The 19,880-nt window shown below is 54.9% G+C and overlaps 2 protein-coding genes across 2 annotated transcripts in view; one reads left to right on the top strand and one right to left on the bottom strand.

Moving 5' to 3' along the window:
• LOC119109285 (collagen alpha-2(IV) chain) overlaps positions 1-3,442 on the bottom strand; it is a 39,783-nt gene extending 36,341 nt beyond the window's left edge. Inside the window, exon 1 of the mRNA XM_037232880.1 lies at positions 3,260-3,442. Within this exon, the coding sequence (XP_037088775.1) occupies positions 3,260-3,294 (35 nt within the window). The 5' untranslated portion in view covers positions 3,295-3,442. The remainder of the gene's footprint in view (positions 1-3,259) is intronic.
• A 288-nt stretch (positions 3,443-3,730) lies between these two features.
• LOC119109288 (collagen alpha-5(IV) chain-like) overlaps positions 3,731-19,880 on the top strand; it is a 21,640-nt gene continuing 5,490 nt past the window's right edge. The window contains 16 exon segments of the mRNA XM_037232885.1: positions 3,731-3,912; positions 7,935-8,171; positions 8,467-8,584; positions 9,227-9,330; positions 9,819-9,881; positions 10,317-10,477; positions 10,854-11,551; positions 11,894-12,037; positions 12,411-12,478; positions 14,867-14,994; positions 16,122-16,231; positions 16,743-16,879; positions 18,130-18,258; positions 18,354-18,420; positions 18,843-18,949; positions 19,111-19,206. Coding sequence (XP_037088780.1) covers positions 3,823-3,912; positions 7,935-8,171; positions 8,467-8,584; positions 9,227-9,330; positions 9,819-9,881; positions 10,317-10,477; positions 10,854-11,551; positions 11,894-12,037; positions 12,411-12,478; positions 14,867-14,994; positions 16,122-16,231; positions 16,743-16,879; positions 18,130-18,258; positions 18,354-18,420; positions 18,843-18,949; positions 19,111-19,206 — 2,457 coding nt within the window. The 5' untranslated portion in view covers positions 3,731-3,822.

Here is a 19,880-nt window from a genome sequence, read left to right on the forward strand (position 1 = left end):
CCGGCCTGGCCCTCGTATATACTCCTGTGCGAACTTAAGGTTTCAAAGCATATATGGACAGGATTGTATTACAAATAGCACTGATCGTGAGCCCGTGCCCGTTTCCTATGATTTTGAAAACGGTGTTGTATGATGGTACACATGAGACATGTTAAAAATATATTCACCATAAGCCCAAAGAATATGCAAACGCATGACCACGAGATAACCACGTAGCGGCGTGGCGGCAAGGCTTTGGGAACAAAGAACCTAAACAGAGTCGAGGTCTGAATAATGGTGAAATGAGGTCGCGTTAATGGTTTGCGTAGCATCCGAATGCACAGTGAGTCCGCCATGTCTTATTTAGTCTGTGTGTTATCCGATTACAGTAGTATTGATGTCTTGGTTTCTCATGACGAGCGGCCAAATGAGATGTGGGTACTAGCGTTTTAAGTCTGTGTCTTGGCAAGCGTATCAGTGCCTTCAGAAGGCCTTCGAGGCTGAGTCAGCACTTTTGCATTTCACTGTGACTCTGTGGTCAAGTGCGTCGCCGCCATCCATTGCCCCTCCAGCTCACATTTGAAGCCGGGCCCTGGCTGCATTCAGGTGGACTGGAGTCTAAGCATTGGTTCGAGGCCTCCTGTCTGCAAATGGTTAGTCTGATCCCGATTCCGATTAATTAGAGAAGTGGATCGTGTCAATCAAAACCGAGTCACAATACGTGGTGAGTTTGGACATGACTCCAAGTTCGGTGTGGTTCAGAGTGTTCAGATCAGGCAGGCAGCGTCACCCTAAAGTTGATTTATATAATGTTTACATCATTATCTTCCTTCGTTTGCCACTCTTAAGTGTGATCCCTGCACGACTCACTCGGCGTAAAAGACTGAGATCATATCTTACCATTACCAGGATCGGTTCAAACAATATTACAAATACAAACGAAGTCAATAAATCGGAGAGTTTCTACAGTAAATCGAAAGAAACGAATTGACTCGTTTGCATCACACCACGCGTGACGTCACGCTTCAACCAATCACCTTTGCTCTCCTTTTCACCGTGTGCAACTCACGGCGTGCATGGGTCAAACCAAGCCTTGCCCACCCTATGCCGGGATCACACGATATAGCAGCTAATATGTACCTTCTCACAACTTCATCCCTCCGAACATCCTCCTTTAAAGATAACTGAAACCTGGTAGACATTAGTGAGCAGATGATTGTGAATGACTTTGCGCTTCGACCTGGCTCTCTTAGTCCAAAGCATCCTGTTAAGGTGCAACGTTGCCTTTACAATCTGAGAAGTGACTTTAGACAGTAGTGGCTTATCACATCAAGCATATACCACGAGCAAAACATTGCATAATCATATTAGCATATCGAGTATAACAATGCCCAAAACGGTACATTCATTCTTACACAACCAACACAACACGATTTGTCTGTACAGAAGTCTTTAAATAAGAGGTGGCTGATGGCAGACTACTCCTTAGGAGTAGGAGTAGGCCAAGGGGTAGTTTTGCTGGTAGGTGAAAAATTTAACATTAACGCCATGGTTTTATATAAACATAAACATGAAAACCGACTCCACCTTCCGCTCTCACGAGGTTTGGCCCCCACTATTCAACCAAATTCATTCATCAAATCGAACCCTAATGCAATCAAAACCCACCAACTATGAAGGTTTTATATCAAATGGAAGCAATCTCTCTCTCGCATTGCGCAAAGTAACATATCGACCAAACCTGGAAAATATATACGGCACCTCACGGGCTCGGAATGAAAAGTGTCGCCCGCATGACACCAGATTTCCTTCATTCGTTCACAAAACCACCCGCAAAACCTCAAAGCAAATATCAAAAATTCCGTGAAAAAATAGGGCTCAGGACCTAAAAAAAGCCTGAGACAGACACACCCCATAAGAACGCCATAGGGCTTCGAAAGACCACACAGGCACGTGGTGAAGGAAAGAGTGGTTGACTTAGCGTCTCTGCCTAGTTTTTTCACATTTGGCATAGCATACCATCGAGTGATCCAAGGAAGGAAAAGACAGCCATTTTAAGCGTCTTCAGCAGCTTTTCCAAGCACGAGATTTTTGCACGTGCCATTAGAAGTCAGACACCCTTTGCGAGGATCCCGTGTGCATGCCTGCTAACGCCCGGAAGGGCGGGCGCCGCGGGGAATCGAACTCGTACCAGTGGTTTTCACGATGGTTGAGCAGTGCCTATGGCTGCTGCAGCCTAAAAGCAAGTACTTTGCCCATGCAGCCTCGGCTTATGCAATGCGGGGTTCTGTTAATCATTTTTCATAGCTGGCCTGGCGATATTTATTTTCTGAGCGTCTGGATGGCCGATGGGCCGATCACGGGATAGAGAGGAATAAATCGCGACTCGACGACCATTTGCGTCGCGTAAAGGATATATATATATATATATATATCTCTCTCTCTCTCTCTCTCTCTCTCTCTCTCTCTCTCTCTCTCTCTCTCTCTCCGCGACGAGCTGCTTGGATTTAAATGCCTCTTGTTGAAATGTCTCTTGTTGAAATGCGCGGTGGCAGCTACTGCACAAGTGCACGCCATATGGGTGCCAATACTGCGTCGGAGCAGTAGGCATCAACAACTGAAGAGGCCCAACATTGGTTACAGACATCGACCATTTGCGTTGGCACCCAACAAGCCGCAAGGACAGAACCCTTGCTCTGAATGCGGTGATCGAGAGTGACGTTCAATAACTCCGGAATCGTGCGCACCGTGCTGCACCAAATGCGTATTCGCGAGCGCGCGGTGCCGGACGACTGATGGGGTTGAGCTCGCTCGGTGAGTTGGCACCAGTCCCAGAGCGAGCCTAGCTCACCCACTGGAAGCGTTATGAAAACACACCCAGCCTGGAAATGACCAGATGTTTCGCAGAGGGGCAGAGGGTCGGAAAGCGGACACCGGGGACTGCATGCGTGTGCTGGCTGCATGGGGGCTAGTACGGCAGCGCCCAAAATAAATTTGGCGTGCTTAACGCCCTACGATACATTTAAAGGTTGCAGCATAATCAGTAGATCGCAACGCGTGGATGTACCGGTGTTAAAAATTCGAGCGGTAAATTAGGGCGTGCAGACCTGCCAACAAATTCCCTGATAACAGGCTAACCGAATCAGTATCTTCGGACACCTCTTCACATAATCTCCACCCGTAATCGCTGAATTTCGTCTACGCATCTTCCCGGATTCCCTTAGCTACTCCTCGGAGCCCCGCCCCTTTGCCACGCCAGCTGACATCGGTGGACACTTACCCCAGCGCGAGGGAGGGTAACCGAACGCCTCCCATGCTGAAGTTCGGGCTGTCCGTTCGCCGCACTAGCACATGCCGGTCCGGGCCGGCTGCGAGCGTGGGGCGACGCTGCGACCGGCTGATCGCGCGTCTCCTGCCTGGCGAGTGGCGGCTCCCGGTGGTCCCGCCGTCGGCACGCGCGCCCCAGTTCTGCGGACTCGAGGCGGTCCCCGGCCGGCGCGCCGGCCGCCGCGCGCGCCGGCCCGCCCACGTGAGTATAGTTCCCCTCCGAAACCGCCCTGCGCCGCCGCCCCCTCCACGCACGCCATCCAAGACTGTCCCCCTAGACTGCAGCGGTTCGGGGGAGCGTCCTGCAGGGGTCACTCCTCCGCCAGGGCGAGGTGACCCCGCAAACCACGCCCCCTCGCTCGCGGGTGGTGCCGCTGCGCGCGGCCCGGAGGGCGGCCGCCGCCGCTCGCACAGTTGAGAGCCGGAGGGACCCGGGGAGCGCGCGCGGCCGGCTGGACAGGCGTGAGCCCGCCGTGGCGGCATGAGACGGCTCTGAGCACGGCCAGCGTGCACAGGATGGCTGCTCCGGGCAGGGCGGCGCGCCGCCTGCCGCTGGTGCCCTGCTTGGTCGTGCTGCTAGGACTCTTGCGTCTTTCGGATGCGGCGGTAAGTCGGCTGCGGCGGCGCAAAACATTGCTCTGCGGTTTATGTGGTATTTTAGACGTGTGTTCCGGCCTTGAGATTGGAGTTGGAACATTACGAAAGCGAATCTCGCTCCTTCATGCACCGAACATGTGGCTAGGCTCAAATATGCTTATCTAGGGCTGTTATGGGTTATTGTTATTGCTCTCATGTTACTGCTCTCACATGGGTAGCCATGTGCCCAATCCTCCCCTCCACAGCTTGCGTGCACCTTCGAGCACCCTTTGCCTCTCTCCCTCCTGCCCTTCCCGCTGCATGTCCGAATCATCGGTTCGTCGTCCCGAGGCACGCCACCGTAACATCGGCCGGCCAACCGTCAGCGGATCGCCTGCGGCGTGCGTGACGCGCGCTCCCCCTGACGGTCCGAGCTCGAGTAGGCGTCGGTGGTGGCGGCGGCAGGGGGAGGGGATGGAGTCGCGCGCGCTCGTGCGGCTGCGCGGGGGTGGCGGCGGCGCCACAGCTGGGCGCGACACTAGAGCCATCTAGCGACGCGGGCGGCGCTGACGCTGCGGAGCCGCTTCCGCGATTGAGGATCGACGTGATCTGACACTCGAGCATCGGGCGCTCGGCTGACCTGGCAGCCGCAGCGGATGGCCGTGACTTGAGACATCGCTGCGGATCGTAGGGACCTGACACACCGGCGCGAAGGGCAGTAATCTGACACACCGCCGTGGATAGCAGTGATCTCAGGGACACTGATATATCAACACCTTTGGTCAGAGTGCTCGCTTCATCGAACAGAGATCAGCCTGGTGCTCCTGTTGCTAATTAGGGAATCGGAGTAGGATTTGATCCGGACGTGACTTCAGACGGCCTGTAATGCGTTAGCTATGGTCCGCGTCTGCTGAAGGCTGGTAGAGATGTTTGCCACGAGGACAAGGCAAGGCTTCAGCTTGCAATACAAAAATCAGTGAACATTCCAATGCATCACGCTGTTCGTCAGCAGGAGGGGAGGATTTACTGGAAGCTGTGTAGCACGTGATGTTTTCTTTCAGTTAGGTTTCAATTGTTTGCCTATTTTACAAGAACGTCCCCAGCATTGTTAGTTGGATGGGTTGAAAGAAAGCGACAATGTCCAAATTTGTGCTCGTGCCGTAACAAATCTAAGTCGAATTTGTCCATACAATTAAGACATTTGCGTCGATACATGATGGGATATATAGGACTCTTTCTTGGTGGTCAGACCCTCAACAGAACTCTGAGCTCATTCGTCTATTATTTTGGAACCGACACCAGAGTGCATAATCGCCACAAAATGACAGCTTTACCTAAAGCCTGGGTTACTGTTTGATCTTAGCAGCAGGGGTGTCAGATTTTAAGATCTCTTTTTTAAGGGTGATATGTCAGCCAAAAGGTTGACCTAACCTTTCCCCAGAATCCGATTTTCTCCGGATTTCGGCCACTTAAATTTACGTCTTCAGTGTTAAAATTAAGGGGGCTTTTTGTATTTTGTAAATTCAGAAGTATTTTACTGTCGAGATGTGACTTTCCATTTTAGGTTTGTTAGCTGCCATTATATGAAAAGCTTATAATCGGGCGTAATTAACATAAAAAACATGTAAATAAATCTTAGTAAGGGATCACTGATGACTATCGCTGTCTCTGACCATGTTGCATAAGCACCACAGCCACGATTGTGCGAACGATTAATACAATGTACACACACTTACGATATTTATATTGGTTGAGGGATCTTATTTATAGCTGAATTCAGGCAGGGCAGGTGGCAAGATTAGTTTTGGGGATGTGCGCGGAACCTGAGGTATGCCAGCCTCGACGAGCTCTTGTGGCTCTTTGTTGGCCTGGTGTCTTTACGCCTCCATGTCTTTACGTCTTTAGGTCCTTACTTGCCACTGTTGGGGAAAACATGCGTTAACTTTAATCTGGACCACCCTATGCTTTTAAAAGCTGCAGATTACAGTGAGTTGTTCTTTATCCCAATACAGACGGTATCATTTGAAAAACTTGTCAAACATTTGCAGACTGGCTTAGAATATGGACGAATTAGCATGACAAAAGTATCAGGTGCCTTCAAGATACGATTTGGTTCAAAAGTAACATGATGCTAATGGTGACATATCTGGGGACTTACTACCTAATATACCAATAGCATATTAATTCTGGGGGTTCACATCCGCATTGGGGTGCCCAGGCCTCCGATAGTATGCAAAGTGCCGCCCGTACTTAGCGGGGTTGCTTTGATATTCTATAAGTTCGCGACTCTCCCGTTCACTGTCATCGGTGTCAACACTGTTGGACCGCTCATTGGCAGCCAGGTTCGCTACGACGTTCTTTAGACTGTGCCGCAGCACACGGTGGTAATGCGGCACAGTCGGCCTACTAAAAAAATGAGTCGGCCGCATCCACTCGGCAGGGGTGACGTAACATGATTCAACAGCTGGTGCGGTTTGCGGTCGGACAGGAGAGGAGGTGGTGGGGCAGACATCCAGCCTTTCCCAGACGTTTACTGGGAATGGTGCACTTCAGTACTCGTGCTGTCTGCGGCGAGCAGCCAGTTTTTCAGTTGTAAGGTTTTGTAAGTAATATTTGAAATAGCTTCGGGATCGCCTCCAATTGTTTTATGTCTAAGAACATTGGAGACAGTGTGCTCTGCTCCCACTTCTACATTCTTCACACATGCCCATTAACTGCTGCTAACTTTTTAAACGTGAGGTGACATGGGGCCCACAATAACGAGGTTATATTAGTCTTGAGCTGACTTTCCCCTCTAGTTCAAAAACGCATATTATCTGTGTTGATGGTCTTCTTTTAGACACGGACAGACACTTACTGTGCACTCGCCTAGAGCTGTGTTTACATAAAGACGGCGTGTTTTCCACGCTCTACTGACTGACTTAACGACAAGAGCCTTCGTCTTTTAGACCCAGGTCACCGTCAAACGCATGTGGGGCACAAACACTGCGCTGGCCTGCACAGCGGGGCCTGCCATCCCGAGTGAATGGATGACAGAGTGGCCTGTTGACGGCGCCTGCACAAGGTCGCCAGCGATAAGTTTGACCGCCCTCTGGCTGACACGTCTTTTAGCCGTTTAATCTCTAACCAAGACCCCGGACAGTTGCTCCAGTATGAACCGACTCCCATTACGAGCAAACTGCGCCCGTCGGGATTGCCATAGGCTGACTTCTCGTCGCTCCCCAAACATGCTACCGTCGGGGATCAAGCCGTGCGCCGCAAGCGCCGCCCACAGGAATGCCGCAGTCACCGCGCGACACCCTCCGCCGCGCCACATTCGTCGCGCTGCGCCGCACACCGCGTCACATCCGCCACGGCGGCGCTGCGCCCCGGCAGCGCGGAACGCGACTGTCCAGGGAGGAATGTCATGTTTATGCTGCGCGACCGGCGCGACCCCGGCGGCGCCTGTGGCGCCCGTCTGTCGGCTATCTGGGCGCGTGCTCGGCGCAGCGCCACAGCGGCATGACGTCATGGAGAGTCTGCAGACAAGCAGCGCGATGCGGTGGAGGAGACGGGCGGGTATCCGCCGGGTGGCCGTTACGTGGCACGCGGTGGCCTAGACGGGCGGGTACCCGCCGAGTGGCCGCTACGTGGCACGCGGTGGCCAAGACGGGCGGGTACCCGCCGAGTGGCCGCTACGTGGCACACGGGGACGACGGGCGGAATGACTCCGAGAGTTTTAGAAGAAGCTCCGAGAACCAAGCTTAGTTTCGAAATGAAGTACACCATGACTTTTTAGATTCGTCAGGACCACGAGGAATCCTGCTCACGGTTCGGAACTGTTTAGGGCTTGCCTAGATAATGCAATTCTCATTAAGATACAAAATAAGGTGGAAATTTGGTTAGCCCTCCTTCGTTTTTCGTTTTGGGAGATCAGTGAAAGCAGTCTCACCATACGTACCAGCTTATACCACTCTTATGAACTGCATCACTCGCTCGAGTTGCGATCCAGCAGCGACCCACGAACGATGCTCTGTTGAATCCGACTGACCGGCACACGCCTCCCTTTTCAGGCATGCAAAGGCTGCGTGGTCCAGAACTGCATCTGCGAGGGCGAGAAGGGCTACGTGGGCAACCCTGGCATCCCGGGCCTGCAGGGCTCGCAGGGCTTCCCGGGCGACATGGGGCCTGAGGGCCCGATCGGCCCGCTCGGCATGAAGGGCTCGCGCGGCGAGGAGGGCGCCCAGGGCGCGAAAGGAGACCGCGGTGGCCCGGGAGTGCACGGCTTCACTGGAGCGCCCGGCATTCTGGTGAGACCGGACGCCGTCCCGCCGCCCTCCCGACGGCGCGCTGGAAGCAGTCGCTCTGCAGCTAAGAAAGGCAGATGGCCCACACTAGTAGTGCCACTACGCAGATGTACATATGTTGTCGCCGTGGCATTTTGCTAACCTTGGTTCTCTCCGCAACTGTCGCATAAGGCATTGTTAAATGTCATTAATCAGACCACGTAACAACGGCGCTTTGATTATATTGACCTACTTCGGTCAGCGATAAACCACGCGCCGGTGGTGTCGCGCTGTGAGCAGCCGCCGCCGTGTGTCGCAGGGTCTGCCCGGTGACATCGGTAACCGTGGAGCCGGGGGCTTCCCCGGCTGCAACGGCACGGACGGCGAGAGGGGCCTGCCCGGCCTGCCGGGCCTCAGCGGGCCGCGGGGCCAGCCAGGTCAGTCACCCACAGCCGGCCGTCGGAACCGGCCACAGACGCCCATGCGATAGCAACAGACGTCACGTGTACCCTCGGATGGGCCCGTTATTTCAGTCAGGCACCCAAAGCTGCACATCGGAGTTAAGTCCGTGCTGATAGTTCTATGTGGAGTAAGGAAGATGAACAGGGAAAGTTGGATAAGTTCCACAGCTTTCTGAAACTGTGCGGCTTTGCCGTGGGATCTCCGCAGCTGATGCGTTCCATGTTGTATGATCTGCTTTTTGCCGACCATATGGTCACTGCGTAGCTATGTATTATAAGAAAGTAATAGATGTCATGTCAACATTAAGCATTAAGCATTAAGCCGGCATGAAGCATAAGTGTTAGGTCAGTGTTCAAGTATTAAGCCAGTTCCCTCTGATTCTGAAAGTGCATGCCAGCAGATTAACATAGGTGTTCAGTGCCAATGGATCGATGCGTAGTGCCGAATTTTGAGCGGAGAACCAAAAACACAGTCCTTTAAAAAGAAGCTGTTCTTAACTAATACCTCGGAGCATGCCAAGCCATGTTTGACCCTGCACACAGACGTGTATGCGGCTGTAGGCGGCCCGGCCGTTGCCGCGCCTCCGAGTGTCAGTGACCTCGTGCACCTTGCCCCAGGCGCTGCTGGACTGCGTGGCCCGCGGGGTGACCCCGGCGACGGCGGCGTCAACTCGATCGGCATCAAGGGCGCGGTTGGCGACAGCGGACGGCCCGGCATCGATGTGAGCATCTCACAAGCCACAGTCGGATCACGGCATCATAGACAGGCTGCTGGACGAGTTTTGTTTGCCATCGTTTGAAGTCCTGTTGTTCTCCTGAGACGGCTGAGTCGCCCTGGCTGGAGTCGGTGGTGCGAAATCACGGTCAGGCTGTCTGTGGGGCTGCTGTGTGACCACAGGCCATTTTGTCAAGCTGCCGGTAGCTGAAAATGGTTTGGACGGGTGACCGGGCCAAATTTCAGTCTTAACCGTGTTAAGATTATTTCAGTCTTAACCGTGTTAATGTTAAGCGCCTGCGGGTGTGCATCGCTTTAACGTAACGACAAAACTAAGTGGTATCTTCTTCGCAGAAGCATCGCTTTCGAATTAGTTACTATATTTTTTGTTAAGGTGGTTTAGGGGTCACGTGGGCTTGTACATTAACGCAAATTAGTTGCAGGACATGTGGAGCCATGACAACGCGCTGGATTTTTACACATTGTGCCTTTCAGGGACTTCCAGGTCTAGAAGGACCCAAAGGATACAGAGGATACCCTGGTGATAGCGGAGAACGCGTGAGTGACGTAGTCGGCAGATTAAGTCCGACAACGCATCTGAAGAAACGGACAGTTGTAGATAATGGTAAACAAGATCAAATATATACTTGAAGAATGTAACACGCTGAGACGCTCGATGCGGCTTTGGAAAGAGCGCAATATCCGTTTGGCTGGCTCTATCACGCGTCTGTAGCTTCTTGTCATTTGTCACCCCGAACTGTTACAAACTATCCCCATTCTTGCATTGATTGTGCTCGGATGTGTTAGCAAATACTCGTGATAGGATCCGGAAGCAAGGGAGAATACTAACTGCAATTATGTGTACATCTGCGGTGATGTCATCTACATCTGAATGCTTTATTAATGCGCCGGTCGTGCTCGAAGTTTTGCTGAGCGCGTTTGAAGTAGGTCTGTCAATTTTTCAAAGTTCTAGCATCTCTGTGTTTCGTGCAGGGCCCAGAGGGACTGCCGGGTCTTCCTGGCCCAAAGGGAGAGCAAGGCATCCAAAAGGTGGGCCCGCCGGGCCCGAAGGGCGAGCAGGGAGACCAGGGTCCCACTGGGCCCGGATCTCCGGACGGCGGCTTCACCTCAGCAGAGGAGGAGCGAGACTTCGCGTGAGTTCCCCGCCAGGGTTCGCGAAGTTCTTCGTTGTCAAAATCTGTTGAAATGATTGGCAATCGGCTCCTGCGGAGGTGTTTCTGCTGTTCTGCGCAGATCCCTTTATGAACTTAAAATGTCCAGAAGTCCAAAAAATAATGCTGCCTAAAATAATATCTGGAGGGCCCTCGAGAGGGTGAATTGTACTTGACCTTTCGTTGAACTCTTGCATGAAATTTTTAAACAGCAAATGCTGCTCGCATTTGTGATGCGGACTTCCTGTACAAGCGTTCCAAGTGCGTCTTAACATACGAACAGGGTACGGTACCTTCCTGCTTCCCCCTGCCCGCGCCTTCACCTTCGCTGACACGTCCGTACCACGCGCCCCCGCAGCGGACCCAAGGGCTACGTGGGCCCGAAGGGCTCGCAGGGCGATAAGGGTCCGGCCGGCCGGCGCGGTGAGGACGGCAAATCCGGTGCGCCCGGCCCGCCCGGCAACAAGGGCGTGCGCGGCCTGCGTGGTGACGAGGGCCGCCACGGCAAGCAGGGGCGACCTGGCCCACCAGGCGGCTACGGCAACAAGGGTGCCAAGGGCGCGCCTGGCTACACCGGCCTGGACGGCACGCCGGGGCGGCTGGGCGCGCGTGGCGAGCCCGGCTTCGGAGGCCAGCCCGGACCGCAGGGCGACGTCGGCCCCAAGGGCTTCTACGACCCGGTGATCGCTGAGGCGATGAAGGGCTCGCGTGGTGTGCAGGGCGACCCCGGCCCGGTGGGGCCCAAGGGCGAGAGCGGCCTGCCAGGCCGCGAGGGCGCGCTCGGCTTCCCCGGGTACCCCGGCCGGCCGGGCCCGGACGGGCCGACGGGACCACGCGGCCGACCGGGCATCGTCATCAACGGCGACCAGGGCGACGACGGTCTGTCCGGTCCGCCGGGCCCGTTCGGCCCGACGGGCCCGATCGGCCAGCCCGGCTTCCCGGGCCTGCCGGGCTCGCCGGGCCTGAGCGTGACCGGGCCGCCCGGCCAGGACGGCATCCCCGGTCGGCCGGCGCTCGACGGCATGCCCGGCGAGCGTGGAGACCCCGGCTTCGCAGGTGAGCGGGCCGCCGATGCTGCCGGCGCCCCAGGCAGGCTGCCGCGGGCCCAGCGGAGCCCACTTACGGGATGTATTGGTCTCAGTGTTTCTGATATGACGTCATGCTGGTGCCAGCCGCTCTGCAGGTCTGGGTTTGGTAATTCTACATAACGGACAAACGCGACGTCATAAAATTGTGCTTGGAATGCCATGTAAAACATAGCTTTGCGTACCAGCTATATTTCCATGTTAACTTATACGTTTTGTTTGGCTATTGCATCTATGTCTGCAATCACTGACAGCGCCTCTCAGACTGTCGCTTCCGCGCGGCTCCGTACTGACGGCGCTCTCCCTGCGGCAGGCCGGAAAGGGTCAGCCCGGCATCGGCGTGCTCAAAACGGGTCCCCCGGGCGAACCGGGACGGCCGGGAGTTCCCGGCCGGCCGGGATCAACCGGCCCGGAGGGCATCCCAGGAGTGCCGGGCGTCAAGGGCGCCAGTGGCGATGACTGCCTGCCGCAAACTTGTGAGTGCCTCTGTTGCTCCGTGTCAGCTGACCTCGGCTGAGCTCTCCGGTGACCCCGTCTGACCTCGCTGAGCTGTGTGGTGACCCCGGTTAACCGCCGACAGTTCAACGCTGATTCCGACATTCCATTCAAAAAAGGGTATTAGATGTTCAAAACCGTTCGTCTCGTTAGTCTCTAACTTTGATAGGCTCCCTTGGCATGGAGCCACTGGAATGAACTCTCGCGAAACTAGTTCAGGCCCAGTGCTGAGTGTAAAGCGTACTTTGAGGTGACATCCCCTGTCCGACCGAGCTGTTGGAGGCGTCCACCTCTAAATCCTGACACCCACGGCTACGACTCCGCCCGGCCCGCAGTCTCACCGTGCCAGAAGGGAGAAGCCGGCGACACGGGCCGGCCCGGCCTGGTGGGCGTGCAGGGCCCAGTGGGGCCGGCCGGACGACGCGGCGCCCCTGGTCGGCCGGGCCTGCCTGGAGTGCAGGGATTCCCCGGCCTGGACGGCCTGCCCGGCTCGGCAGGTGGGTGCCACCTGGCGGCCATGGGCCGAGACGTTGCAGCGTGTTGGGTGACGGTGCTTGTCAGCGCTCTGCGGTGCGTTAGCTTCCAGCTCGTGTGGGCCAAAATGGTGTAGCTTACATACAAGCCGTTATGGTTGGTACAATCGAGATCCTGTGCGACATGGAAGACACAGCGAATTGAAGCTAGCAGATGCCTACATTTTTCGCATTTACGTGTTACTGAAGGAAATAGGTATGGAATTTTGATTAGGTGATTTGTTTTCTTCCCGACCCTCTTTTTACTTTCCCTTTTTAATGTCACAGTAGATTTTACCGTAATTCCGACATTTTTGTCTCGGGCACTCATTGTGCTATCCATGCAAACGGCCGTAGCAGCAAACGGCTGTTGCACCTCTGATGAGAAAACAGCATCCTCCGCATGAAACCAGCCATATGGGCCATACGCACTGCTACCTTTTCACACTGCTACTGACCCTTGGAATTCATATGAGTTTCCCAAGCAGCGATCAACGAAGCGCCACTTCCTGACGGGACAGCAGAGCGGTGACGAGCCCGCGATGGCCGGCAGGTCTGGCCGGCCGACCCGGCCCGCGCGGAGCTCGCGGAGAGCTTTTCTTCCCCCCGGGCGGGAACATCCAGGGCGAGAAGGGCGAGGCGGGCAGACCCGGTCCGGACGGCGGGCCGGGACCGGAGGGCAGGCCCGGACCGGACGGCCTGCCCGGCCTGCCCGGCATCGACGGACTCAAAGGGCAGCAGGTATGGCCGGACTCTCTCGCTGCACGCCTCAAAACAGCGAACACAACGGTGTCTGTTCATGCGTAGACCTGTAGACCTGTAGAAGGTACCTGTAGAAGACCTGTAGACCTGTGCAGGGGGACCTGTAGAAGGCAGATTTCTTTGGCGCTTCGTCCGGAGGGAGTAGAAGTGCTCCTGAGTGATTCTGGTTCTTTGCAAGGATTTGGACGATTGAAATCAATTCCGACATGTTCGGGTTGCGTCGTTGCACTGTTCTTGTCAAGATAAGTTCAGCATAGTTTGGTAAAAGCTTAGAATAGCTTGTTGGTTTCTCATAAAAGCTGCAGTTACGTTTGATTGTTTGGCTTCAGATTTAAAAGTAAGTGACCGGTTCAAATCAGCGATTTGCTGCTTACCTGGCTCATGTGTTTCATCAATATGGACAAAGCTACACAGAACGGCCCTCATTGTATGACAACTAGGTAGCATCGCTGTCCTCGCTTGCTAATCCGCATCTGCTGTATCCTCTTTCCATCTTACGTGTTCGGTGAAGCAGCATGGTAAGTATGAATGCTGCTAGTGAGCAGAAATGCGTTCAGTCCTTTTGCCGTCTTAGATATGTGGAAAATGGCCCAGATATTTTATCAAAAATATTTATATATATATATATATGTATATAAATACATATGTATATATATATATATATATATATATATATATATATATATATATATATATTCATACCAAGACACTTTCTCTTATGTGCCTCAGTGAGATGTCCTAAATGTGCAGATTTTTGCAACCCTTCGTCCCACATGGGACACCGGCAGGCAATTACCGAAGTATCCCACCGTATGCGTACGTACGTCGGACAAGCACGTAAGCATAATGCTCACATATAAAGTGTGTTCCTGAGATCGTTAGTTTGAAGAAGAAGGTATTGCTGAACGAAGATGCTGCAATCTTTAACATTTACGTGCATATATATATATATATATATATATATATATATATATATATATATATATATATATATATCATTCTCTCTCTCTCTCTCTCTCTCTCTCTCTCTCTTCTCTCCTCTCTCTCGCTCTCTCTCTCTCTCTCTCTCTCTCTCTCTCTCTCTCTCCTCTCTCTCTCTCTCTCTCTCCTCTCTCTCTCTCTCTCTCCTCTCTCTCTCTCTCGCGTCTCTCTCCTCTCTCTCTCTCTCCCCCTCTCCTCCCTCTCTCCTCTCTCCTCTCTCCTCCCCCCTCCCTATCTCTCTCTCTCTCTCTCTCTGCTCTCAACCTATCCCTTTCTGTCACTCCCTCTCACTCCTGTCTCCCTCACGGCTTTTTCTTCAGAGCCGAAACCTGAGGGAGACCGTGGCGCACAGTCCTTGTATGGAACGCGGAGTGGTCAGAGGCCGACCGTGGCCGCTGTGCCCTCGGGGTAACTACGGTAACCAGTAAGCCCCAGCTCTGGACCCCGTCCTGACCACACTGTGCCCCCCCAGGGCGAGTACGGTGGCCAAGGGCCTCCGGACCTGGACTCCGTCCCTGACCGCACTGTGTCCCCAGGGCGAGTACGGTGACCAAGGGCCGCCTGGTCCGGATGGTGTGGACGGCTTGGCGGGCCGGCCCGGCCTGGACGCCGACCGCAGCCTCCTGCCGCAGCTAGTCGGAGACAAGGGCTTAGAGGGTTTCCGGTGAGTGGGCCAACGACGCTATGCTGACGCTCTGTAGGCCAGGGGCAATGTGGCGAGAATGTGGAGGAAATTTACAATTACGTTACCTGGAGCTAGGCGCTTCTTGCTTCTCAGTCGCTCTTTTCACGCTGGCGTTATCAGACAAAAATCGGATTTGGTACGAAGTTTTCAGGCATGAAAACTGGGATAAGCAGGAGCGAAACACACGACATTCGATGAAGTCTGTCAAAATATCACTTACTTATTCGTCATTTCACTTTTCTGTCACACAACGATTTCGTTCACGGAGCTAAATGCCTGACCCACGATGACGAATGGGCGGAAGTAACGAAGAAACAAAATGCCTCACAAACAATATACACCGGATGTTTTGATAAACCTGACAACAAACGATGGACTTCGCTCCCGTTTATCATAGCTGTGCATATCAGATTTCGTAGAAGTCACGACTTACTCGTAAGCATGCGCCCAGCTTTAAACGTCTAGCTCTGCTAATATATCCAATATTTACATTATAACTGCTATAATATATATATATATATATATATATATATATATATATATATATAACACTAACATACGATACCAATAATAATACTTATAGTAATATTATACTAATAGTAATACTAATAGTAACACTATATATAATCATGTAATATAACTGTTGCAATATATTGAAGGTTGATTCCTCAGGATAAGAGCTCCGAACTCACAATATAAGATGTGCTGCCAGTTTAGATACCTACTTAAAGACGCTAACGTAAAAAGAACTAATGGAATTCCGCGGCCACGGAAGCCAGTTAGCTACTTCGCTAACCTGCATACGCTTTTCAGCCCACACGAGTAGCGATCATTTCTTAAATTGCGAATGAGGCGTTACGAGTCCTATTCTCGGCTGCTCAATTTTTCAAGGACTAAAATCGATACCAGAATGAAGTAGGATTACGTCCATAGTCGTGTAAACTTACAAATCAGCAATCTAGCATTCATTAAACAACGATTTAGTGCGCCACTACTGAACGTAAGTGAGCATCGCGTGCAATGTCCCTGCTGGCCGATGGTTCCAAGGACCTGCCGGTCCCGCATCCAGCTCGAACGCGCCTGCAGACGGCTCCGTTGGGTTTCAGCGGTCAGATCGGAGAGGAGGGCGACGAGGGCCTAGTCGGCGAGCCCGGCGACTCCAACCTGCCAGTGCGCATCGGCGAAACGGGCGAGGACGGCGACGTCGGCCGGCCTGGTGGGTGACGCTGGGGACCGGCAGAGCGCTGGTCGGCGGCCGCCGTCGGAGAAACGCATGTGTGTCAGAAGCTGGGGTTGTTGGACATGTTGGGGGATTGAATCTTTGAGAGATGCTCGTTTGTCAACACAAATTGGCACACCTTTGGGCCGGAAGTTGTGCCTATTGAGGACATCCGTATGTTGTGCATCGTTATCCGCAATGGTTCAATTTTGTCCATAAGGATCAAATGCAACACAAGGTTTCATACAAAACGTTAGTTGGTTATCAAACTGGGCCTTTTTGCATGACATTTTTATGCTAACTTTCAGTCACTAAAAATGTTATTCCTTGTTCGTTTTTGTTGTCTGATATTTGTAATGCCTACCACCCTTACCAGTTACGCAGCTTCCCGCACAGTGCGCTTTCCACTGAGCTTTTAGCCGCACCAGCAACCCCAAGCGTTTCCAGACATCGCCTCGCGCACCCCTTCACCCCCGCCCCCATCACGGTCTGCACCGGTCGCCGTCAGGTTTGCCGGGGCTGAAGGGTCAGCCAGGGTTCGCCGGCGACCCAGGCGTGCCCGGCCTGCGCGGCCTGCCCGGCTTCCCTGGCCGATCCCTGCGCGGCGCGGACGGCCTCAAGGGCTACCCGGGCCTCAGTGGCGACGCGGGTCCGACCGGCGCCCCGGGCCGCCCCGGCGCGCCCGGCCGCCAGGGCCTCGACGTGAGTCGCGCGCGACACGGCCGGCCGGTGACGGCTCAGTCAGCGCAAACACTGCCCCTGATACGTCTGTGCGTGATGTGCATGCCGTGTTCAACTCCCTCTGATGCTGATCATTGCAACAGCCCTTATATGCATCACGCGCAGACTTGTTAGGCTAAATGGAGGCTGCGTCATTCATACCCAGCGTTGGAGGCGCCAACATTTGCTACCTTCCAGAGCAGGGAAACGGTCAGGAAAGCGTCAGGCGAACGCATAGGTGGACATTTCTGAGAGGGCCTCCCGCAGTGCGGCCGGAACTGGTGAACCGACATGTCCTTCACTTTCTTCAGCTGGCTCTCGTTCACCCTGACATCGTCTGCAGCGCCCTCTCGCTGTCTGTGACCCTCGCTTGACCCCGTGACTCACCCGGCGCCGACCAGCGTCGACTGATCCCCCTCCGTCGACCAGGGCCTGCCGGGTCGCAAGGGCGAGCAGGGCGAAGACGGCCGACCGATCCTGCCGGGCTCACCCGGTTTCAATGGAGCGCCCGGAGAGCCGGGCGGGCCGGGCTTGGACGGCCTGGACGGGCCGCCGGGACCGGTGGGGCCGCGTGGCCCGCCTGGCGTCTTCGGAGAGAAGGGAGCGCCAGGCTTCTCCGGACGACCCGGCCGCCGGGTACGCTATTGTGGCCGGAGGCGACTGTGGTGCGGACAGCAGTGGGATGATTGCTGTGGAGAGATGGGGTAACTACCACGGCGTAAATAACGGGACTGAAATAGATGAAACAGACAAGCATGCGTTGGGCCTTTTCAAAATCTCGTTCGGGTGCTCTATAGACGCAAGTACGCATCCTGCGACGCACGCTTGGTAAGTTTTGATCATAATCATGTAGAGGTCCGAGGGAAACAAAATCTGGAGACGCCGTTCCTTGGATAAGTGTACAGCACAAATGCATTGCAATACATTCCTGTTTTGTACCCATATGTTGCTTATAATTTTGATGATCACGTGATCCAGCCTTTCTGCATATGGTCGGCCCGCCCGTCGGCAGGGGCGGGCCGCCGGGCGACTCCCCCTCCCGTCAGCAGGGGCGCGGGGGCCGCCGGGTGACTCTCCCCTCCCGTCGACAGGGGGCGCGAGGGCCGCCGGGTGACTCCCCCTCCCGTCGACAGGGGGCGCGTGGCCCGCCGGTGACTCCCCCCTCTCGTCGACAGGGGGCGCGAGGGCCGCCGGGTGACTCCATCCCCGGCCGGCCCGGTCTGCCAGGCTTCACGGGCCAGCGGGGTCTGCCCGGCCTCTTCGGCTTCCCCGGCCTGAAGGGCGCGGACGGCCTGCCCGGCGGAGTGGGCCTGCCCGGCCTGCCCGGCGAGGACGGCCTGCCCGGCCTGCGCGGGTCTCGACGGAGACCCGGGACGGTTCGGACTTGCCCGGCCGGCAGGGCGGGCCCGGCCGGCCCGGCCAGGAGGGGCCCAAGGGGGACAGAGGCGACGACATTCTGCAGCCAGGTGAGCGTGACTCAACGGCCCCCGGCGCCGAGCCAGCCACCGCCGGTGGTGTGCTGTTTGAGTGACGAACGCCGCTTTTGCGCTGAACATCGGGTGATTTGAGACGTCCTGTCTATACACCGCCACATGGATGGCGGCAATGGTCAAAGGCGTGGCGATCACCATGCATCTGTAACAAGCGATTGTGAAAGTACACCATGTCGTCCTTTGAAACCGTTGTCTCTGCTTAGACACGGAGTGAACCTGTTATAAATCTAGCTGGACACTATCGCCAGACTCCTGTTGATTTCCTCAGAGTAATCCTGTATTTGCGTCCCCGAGACGCGGCAGTGAGTGCCGCCCTTAATACTTTCCTGATTTCGCTCCTGGCCGTCACTGGCTGCGCCAGACCGCTCCCTCACGCGCTGCGCCGCTGCCGGCAGGCCCGGCCGGCCCGAAGGGCTTCTCGGGCCGCCCCGGCTTCCCGGGACCTCCGGGTGACCAGGGCGACGAGGGCCTGCAGGGTGCGCCTGGCCTAGACGGCCTGCCGGCGAGCCAGGCCGCGACGGCGACCTCGGCCCGACCGGGCTGCGCGGCCCGCCGGGCGACGACTCGCCGCGCGGCGCTCCCGGCGACGCGGGCGCGCCGGGCTTGGATGGCCTGCCCGGCCGGCCGGGCTTCACCGGGCCCGTCGGTGACCCGGGCCCGAAGGGCGCGCTCGGAGACGGCGTCGAGGGCCAGCCGGGCCTGCCTGGCCAGAGGGGAGAACCTGGCAGGCCGGGCACCTTCGGGCAGACCGGGTTCAAGGTGAGCGTGGCGGTGACCTCGGAGGTCGTGTTCGTTGCAGAGGCTAGCGTTAATTGATCGGACTTTCGGAGCACTGCACCAGTCGTCTGGGATGAAGTTGCTGTTTCCTACAAATTTAGTTTTGATGCTAGCAGACCATGCAAGTCATTCATGGTTGCTTAGTTATTTGCTACGTGAAAACACATGATCCGTCCGTTTGATTACCTAGGCGTGCGAGCTGAATGTCCATGATCATTTCAGGCTGCTGAAATGCGCATTTATATGACAAATGCCGCTCATAAGCTCCTTTTCACGGGAACTTCAAAACATTTGGCATCCAAAATCGGCATAGAATGGTGATCTCACGAATCGTTTTAGTTGGCCAGTGACCATTTCAATGCCAAACGCAGTCAATGGCTTATGATGACCTTGGTTGACCTGATATCGATGCTAGGTCACTTTCAGAACACCTTTCGGGCTATGTAGCCACAAGATACCGTTGCATGATCTGGAAGGTCGTCCTTGTTCGACTTTTTGTACACAAGCACAGTAAGATCACTGGTCACTTCTTAAGGATCAAACCGACCATCCCTTAATTCTATAAGCATGGCGTAAGACTATACACTGATAGTTGTGTAGTTGTCCTGACCCAGTTTAGGGCCCACTGATTAATGGTCACCTATGCTCTTGCCTGA

The sequence above is a fragment of the Pollicipes pollicipes genome, unplaced genomic scaffold, assembly GCF_011947565.3.
Source record: "Pollicipes pollicipes isolate AB1234 unplaced genomic scaffold, Ppol_2.1 Scaffold_7231;HRSCAF=8579_pilon_pilon_pilon, whole genome shotgun sequence".
NCBI lineage: Eukaryota > Metazoa > Arthropoda > Thecostraca > Pollicipedomorpha > Pollicipedidae > Pollicipes > Pollicipes pollicipes.